General features: G+C 63.9%; 1 protein-coding gene across 1 annotated transcript in view; it reads left to right on the top strand.

The window, feature by feature from the left end:
- Positions 1-6,505, top strand: part of CACTIN (cactin, spliceosome C complex subunit) — a 12,964-nt gene extending 6,459 nt beyond the window's left edge. The window contains exons 5-10 of the mRNA XM_007460346.1: positions 784-946; positions 1,034-1,148; positions 4,342-4,534; positions 5,050-5,172; positions 5,245-5,525; positions 6,015-6,505. Coding sequence (XP_007460408.1) covers positions 784-946; positions 1,034-1,148; positions 4,342-4,534; positions 5,050-5,172; positions 5,245-5,525; positions 6,015-6,505 — 1,366 coding nt within the window. The remainder of the gene's footprint in view (positions 1-783; positions 947-1,033; positions 1,149-4,341; positions 4,535-5,049; positions 5,173-5,244; positions 5,526-6,014) is intronic.
- Positions 6,506-7,333: the final 828 nt, after the last annotated feature.

Below are 7,333 nucleotides of genomic sequence, written 5' to 3'. Positions count from 1 at the left end.
GCGCCCCCCCCTGCCGCCCCCCGCCCGCCCCCGCTGCCATCCCCCTCGCCACCCCCCCCCCCCCCCACCCTCCCCCGCCGCGCGTTGCCCCTGGGCCCTCGGCTTTCCACCATCTCCTCCTCCTCGGGGTCCGTCCTGACCCTCTTTCGGGCGCTGCTTTCTGTCGCTTCCTTCATCGCGCCTGTGTCCCCAGGGGCCAGGTGCCAAGGGGTCGCACGAACGTGCTGCTGAGTAGAGGGTGCTGGGTGCCCCGCCATCCCCAGACCACGGGGTGGTTCACTCAGCAGCCTCGTCTAGAGTCAAGAAAAGTGAGGCTCCTAGGGTGTCGAGAGTTGCCCGAGCTCACACGCGATGTGTGAGCTCCAGGCCCAGCCCCCTTCTCACCTTGCTGCCCACCAGCCACGCCAGCCCCCAGGGGCTCAGACCTGCCTGGTCCCAGGGCTCCCTGGGGTTGGACCAGGGTCAGCCTCTGATGCGTTTTCCCACACGCAGCACTAAGGCTCCAGATCTTTTACCCCGGGTGGGCCTCTCTGGCCCTCTGTCCCCGCCCACCCGCTGCTCTTCAGACCCCCTCGCTCACGTCTCTGCCCCTTTCAGGGCCTGTGCCTTCCAGCTGACCTGTCTTGCTCCTCTGCCTGACGCCTCCTCTTCCAGGAAGCCTTCCCTGACCACCACCCACAGCAGGCGGGGCTCCTCCCCTGGCTCCGGTCAACCCCCGAGGGCGAGGTCTTTAGGAGAGTGGACACAGCCCCAGCTTTGACACTGCCCCCCGCTCCCTGGCAGCTCCAAGATCCGCATCCGGGACGGGCGGGCCAAGCCCATCGACCTGCTGGCCAAGTACATCAGCGCCGAGGACGACGACCTGGCTGTGGAGATGCACGAGCCCTACACCTTTCTCAACGGCCTCACGGTAGCCGACATGGAAGACCTGCTGGAGGACATCCAGGTACGGCTCTGCTGGGCGCCTGGCACCACTGGCTGCCACCCCAGCCCCAGGTGTGCCTTCACCCACCGTCTGCACCTCCGCCTCCAGGTGTACATGGAGCTCGAGCAGGGCAAGAACGCGGACTTCTGGCGGGACATGACCATCATCACGGAGGATGAGATCGCTAAGCTCCGCAAGCTGGAGGCCTCGGGCAAGGGGCCAGGTAATGCGGGCCGGGCCACCGGAGACACACCGGGCTGTGCCCTCGGGGAGGCATCTCTGGGTCTGGTGGGAGCCGCTGTGGGTCGGGTGGCTCCACAGAAGAGGCCTCGGCTTCCTCTCTGGGGTCTCCCTGCCAGGGCCTGTCTGCGAGCCACCAGGGGGCAGCACTGGGCAGCGGGGGCAGCGGGTCCTGAGCGAGGCGCTCTCCCCGCCGCCGGGCGTGCGGGCTCACCCAAGCAGCGCCAGTGGCTTCCTTTAAACAGCTGCTTAGCGCTGGGCTTCCCCGGGAGCGGCGTCCACGGGTTTTCTGTGTGGGTTTCAAGTTTTCGCCAGAGGCTTCGTCCGTTTGAGTGAGAACAGGACCTGACTGCACTTGGCTGGAACCCGTGCAGCGTGGCGTGCTTCTTTAATCAACTTTTCTTTTCCTCAGAATGATTGCCTGCATATAATTGCAAGGGAGACAAGCTCTAAAGCAGGGTCTCTCCCCTCAACACTGCTGACATTTGGGCCCAGACCGTTCTCTGTGGGGCCGTCCTGGGCCCTGTGGGATGTGGAGTAGCCTCCCTGCCCCACCCACTCAGTGGCAGGAGCCCCTGGTCGTGACAACCACCGATGTCCCCTGACATGGCCCAGTGTCCCCTGGCGGGAGGCAGATTCAACTCCAGTTGAGAGGCACTGTTCTAAAAGCTCGTTGGCAACCACTGCAGTCCCACCCCTCCCGCCCCCCTGAAGCCACCGGCTTTAACGACATCTAGCTCCTGGGGGCCTTGATCCTGTGTCACTAAGCTCTCAGCTCCATGTCAGTGCCCACCCATGGTGGCTGAGGACGAATGCCCTCCCTTCCCTGAGCCTGTGTAAGTGCTGTTCTCTGCTCAGTTGGGGTGGTCGGGGAGGTTTCTTTCCTTTTAGGAAAAGGAGGAGCATCCTTTGTCTTCGTAAGTGGAGTTTTATTTCTCCCGTAGCGGGGCACATCTTGCAGTAATTTCCAGAGAAAGGAAAGGACTCTTTGCTATCAGAAATGGGTGTCCAGGGGAATCCCCTGGAAGTCCAGTGGTTAGGACTCTGTGTTTTCACTGCTGAGGGCCCAGGTTCGATCCCTGTTCGGGGAACTAAGATCCCGCAAGCCACGCGGCACGGCCAAAAATATCCACAAACAACAACGATGATGACAAAAAATAAATGCATGTCCAGAAACATCTGCTTTGGTGGCCGTGGTGCTGGTTGGGGGGGTGCTGCAGGGCCCTTGGACAGAATGACAGTTACAGGTGTGGCTCTGGGTGCACACCCGGGCCGCCCAGCAGCTTGGCCACCTGGGGCCGATCGGTGTCCTCCCCAGAGCTTGGTTGTTCCTTGCATCGCACGGGGTTGAGAAAACACCTCCGGGAGGATTGCGTGAAGAGGAGTGAGTACATGGTCGTCAAGCATTCAAAACAGCGCCCGCTCTTATGATGCCAGCGCCTCGGCGCAAGGCCCGTGGGTGGGGGATTCTGCACCACCGACCCCACCTTCCCCAGGGGGTCAGACACCTGGGAGGCTCCCATCAGGCCCCCTGCCCCGTCCCTGGGCCCTTTCTCCCCACTCCCTCTTCCACCGCGGGTGGGTTGTCCGCTGCCACCCTCCTGCAGCTTCCTGCACTCGCCCCAGAGGAGGAGCCCCTTTCTGGGACCCCACATCTCTCTTTCCTGTGGTTTGTGCCCTCACATTCTCCAGTAACTTGTAGAGAGAGGCAGGAAATTGTTGGCGTCCCCTGTGTCAGGAAATGTCTTCTCTCCCCTTGGCTGGTGGCCGCGGGGCAGGAGCACTGCCCCGTGGCTGCGGAAAAGTGTGAAGGGATGTTGTGCTGGGTCCCTCCCGTTTCCAGGGCTCCCCGCATGCCTCGCCCACGGTCCCTCCTGTGGCACTTCCCTTCCCTCTCCCCCGCCCCCGCCACGTCAGTCACCCCTCTGTCCCCTTTCCCTTCTCACGTGTCACGGTCAGGGTCCCAGGTGTCCTCAGAGTGTTTGTGTTTGTCTTCTTTTGGCCTGATTTCCGAGAGAAGAGGGGGAGCCTCTTGTCTCCACCACTCCCGGAGTCCCTCAGAGGCAGCCTTCATCATTTTAAATTAAGTTGGCCCTTCCCTTTTCCCCTTTTCTTTCTTTTTTTTTCCCCCTCTCCTTTTCTCTTTGCAGTTGGGAAATCCTCACTGTACAATAGAGCGTGCAGTAGGAAGTGGGTCCCTTTACAATCCCCGTGGGTCCTCCCAGGGAGCATCTCTGAGGAGAAGCCTTACCCCCACCCAAACAGTGCCACCCCCTCTCCTGAAATGGTGTCCCAGAGGGCACTCAGCCGGCACTCTCCAGCCAGGCCTGTTGGTGGACCCTTGGGTGGCATCCAAACCCAGGACCTGGCTTCCTTTAATCAGTGGCTCAGCACCCGTGGCTTCTGTGGGAGCGGCGCCCTCTGGGGCTGTCTGTTTGGGTTGTAAGTTAGCACCGGTGGCTCCGTCTGTCTGAGCGAGCAGAGGCCTGGCTTCTGTTTGAGGTCAATGCAGGATGCGGCTCTGCTTGGCCGGGTGTGAAGGGTGTCGCCGAATTGGGTTTTGGTCCCGTGATGTGTCTGCACCTGCTACAGACCGAGGCCGGGCTGCTGGCCCTGTGGGTCTGCCGCTGAGGCCAGGGCTGCTTGGGAGCCCAGGTGCCGATTCCAGGGTCCCAGGTTGGTTGGCTGGAGGGGACTCGGGTTCTTCTCGACCCTGTCTAATCAGCTGGGCTTGGAGAAGCCGGCTTTGGAGCAGGGAACACGAGCCGGTCGCCTGCCCCCACATTCACCCAGCAGCTGCCTACGGAGCTCCGTGCCCTTGGAAAGCCGGGAATCAGGCATCCAGGCCAAGGGAGCAGTCTGGTAGTCGGCGAAGGCTTCCCAGTAGAAGGGATGCTCTCGCTGAGGACTGAGGATGGCTGGGATCTAGGAGGCGGACTTGATGGGGAAGAACTTATTGCTGGTGGGAAGCACCCACCGCATGTGCAGGGGCCTTGGGGCAGGGCAGGGGTCGGAAGGGCACAGCGTGCTGTCTGATGAGGTACAAACAAGGAAGCCAGCCATTGTGAGGGAGAGCTGGGGTCAGGCAGCATTGGCCTCACCCTCAGGGGCCTCTCAGTCTAGAGGGTTAGGACCTGGGCCCAGCCCAATGCTGAGCAGCCCTCACCCCACTGCAGGTGAGCGGCGAGAGGGGGTCAACGCCTCGGTCAGTTCCGACGTGCAGTCGGTCTTCAAGGGGAAGACGTACAGCCAGCTGCAGGTCATCTTCCAGGGCATCGAGGGCAAGATACGGGCCGGGGGCCCCAACCTAGACATGGGCTACTGGGAGAGCCTGCTGCAGCAGCTGCGTGCCCACATGGCCCGTGCCAGGTGAGCTGGCGGGGCCTCCCTGGGAGCCACAAGCTGGGGCCCCATCTGGAAGGCCCCCGCCCAGCCCCCAGCAGCCTGCCCTCCTTCCTTCCGGCCTCTACTTAGCACCTGGTCTTTGTTTTCCCCGGGTCAGCGGACATCACAGGAAGCCCTCAAGGCTGCTATCCCCCGCTTTCCACAGGCCCCATACCCTCTGTGTATGAATTCTCCTCGTGCTTGGCGCTGTCATGTAAACACGGCTCCTGTCTGCCGCTAAGTGCAGTCACTTCTAAATTTATCCTCTTCCTCGCCTGTGCCCCGTCCTTTTCCAGACCACCTTGGCCCTTAGGTCACGCCTGCATGTGAACACCCCAGTACAGGGACCTGCCCCCTCCCGGTGTCCGCCTGTGCCATGGCCACTTGCTGCCCTCAAACTCCAGGTCCTTGCAGCAAAATGGGGAGGGGGGTCATGAGAAGTCCTTGGGGGGGGCCTCCCCCCTTGGAGTGTCAGGGTGACCACCCGGCCTGCCTTTCAGGCTCCGTGAGCGGCACCAGGACGTGCTGCGGCAGAAGCTGTACAAGCTGAAGCAGGAGCAGGGGGTGGAGAGCGAGCCCCTGTTCCCCATCCTCAAGCAGGAGCCGCAGTCTCCGGGCCACAGGTAGGTCCCGGGGCGGCGGGACTAGAAGGCCCGCCCACTGCCCGCCCCGCTCAGTCCAGCCCTCTCTCGCAGCCTGGAGCCTGAGGACCCGGCCCCCACCCCGCCCGGGCCCTCGGAGGGTGGCGCTACTGAGCCCGAGGCGGAAGCCGCCGCACCGGCGGAGGGCGAGGCGGACGGGGAGGCGGTGCTCATGGAGGAGGATCTGATCCAACAGAGCCTGGACGACTACGACGCCGGCAAGTACAGCCCGCGGCTGCTCACGGCCCACGAGCTGCCGCTGGACGCCCACGTGCTGGAGCCGGACGAGGACCTGCAGCGCCTGCAGCTGTCCAGGCAGCAGCTCCAGGTCACAGGTGCGGGGCGGGGCCTCCCCTTGGTGAAGGGGGCGTTAGTGGTGAACCCGCTTGCGATCCTGCTCCGCGCTCCGCCGCCTATTCTCTTGAGCGTGTCCGTTCATTCACCTGCTCGCTCGTTTGTTCGTTCTGGGCGTGACCGGTTGGCTGGTCCCAAGGACACAGGGGTGGTGCCCTTTACTTCCCGTGCCCAGCTCTGCTCCGAGCTCCTTACACTGCCCGCTTGCCCGGGCCTTGGCCTTCCTGGGCAGCCATCGTCCCGGAACAGCGGAGAAACGGCCTCGGAAAGGCCCCGGTCCGGGGGTCCCACTGCGGGCTTCTGACCACCAGGCTCTTCGGCCAACCCGGCAGGGGGCACGTGGTGTTTGGTGCCCACCCGGGAGGGCGGGGGGCACCGGGCAGGCGGGCCCGGGTCGGGGCATGTGACCGGGAACCGGGAGGCTGCGGTGCCGGGGTCCCGGTTAACGCGCCCCGCCGCCCCGCCCGCAGGCGACGCCACCGAGAGCGCGGAGGACATCTTCTTCCGGCGCGCCAAGGAGGGCATGGGCCAGGACGAGGCGCAGTTCAGCGTGGAGATGCCGCTGACGGGCAAGGCCTACCTGTGGGCGGACAAGTACCGGCCGCGCAAGCCGCGCTTCTTCAACCGCGTGCACACGGGCTTCGAGTGGAACAAGTACAACCAGACGCACTACGACTTCGACAACCCGCCGCCCAAGATCGTGCAGGGCTACAAGTTCAACATCTTCTACCCCGATCTCATCGACAAGCGCTCCACGCCCGAGTACTTCCTGGAGGCCTGCGCCGACAACAAGGATTTTGCCACGCTCCGCTTCCACGCCGGGCCGCCCTACGAGGACATCGCCTTCAAGATCGTCAACCGCGAGTGGGAGTACTCGCACCGCCACGGCTTCCGCTGCCAGTTCGCCAACGGCATCTTCCAGCTCTGGTTCCACTTCAAGCGCTACCGCTACCGCCGGTGACCGGCGGGCCCCCTCCCGGACCCCTGCGAACTGACCAGGGGTGTTGGAAGCCAGCAGCCTCCCCGCCGGCTGGGCCTCCTCCTTGCGGGGCCTCACTTCCTGGTGTGAACAGGGGTCGCTGCGGAGCCTGCCTCAGAGAGCTGAGGGGACCCACCACCAGGCGGGCCTGGGGCACTGATGCACAGGAGGTGCTGCTGATGGGATTTTCAGAGCCCAGGGAACCAAGCAAGTGTCTCCAGACCTCAGTCCTTGGATTGACGCTGAGCCTCACCCAAGAAACAGGCCCTGCATCGCCGGGGCTCTGGGGGGCTTGCAGGGAGTTGCTCAGCCCCTGGACATGGCCAGCGGCTGCAGGACCCAGGCTCCAGGCCCTTGAGTGCATGTTCCTGGAGAGGCCATCTGGGGACGTCTGTGGCCCCCCAGCTCGCCCCTGGTGCTGGCTGGGGTCAGCCTCCGCCCGGTGAGCACGGAGGACGCGTCACCGCCCGCCATCGGGTCTGGGAACATCCTTCCACAGCCACCGAGCACAGGAGCCCCCAGGGTGCGGCTGTGGCGCCCCATCGGGCCTCTGGGCCTCTGCGCGTCCCCTCAAGGCTGCGCTCCTAGAGCCACTTCCCAGCCACCACAGGGCCACCCTCCTTGTCACCGAGTCTCGGACACGGGCAGTCAAGGCCTGGCAGGTACGATCACTCACCCAGTCACAGACTGTCAACGGTGCCCCAGGCGGGCCCACCGCAGAAACAGATTGCTTTTAGCGTTTTCTTACGGAGACATTTCCAACCTCAAGCGGTCAGAAGACTGAAGGGCCGCTGCCAGCTCCTCGGAAGA

Source organism: Lipotes vexillifer, unplaced genomic scaffold (genome assembly GCF_000442215.2).
Source record: "Lipotes vexillifer unplaced genomic scaffold, Lipotes_vexillifer_v1.1 scaffold225, whole genome shotgun sequence".
Classification (NCBI taxonomy): domain Eukaryota; kingdom Metazoa; phylum Chordata; class Mammalia; order Artiodactyla; family Lipotidae; genus Lipotes; species Lipotes vexillifer.
The sequence above is the reverse complement of the archived record's forward strand: the minus strand, read 5'-3'. Positions and strand labels throughout refer to the sequence as shown.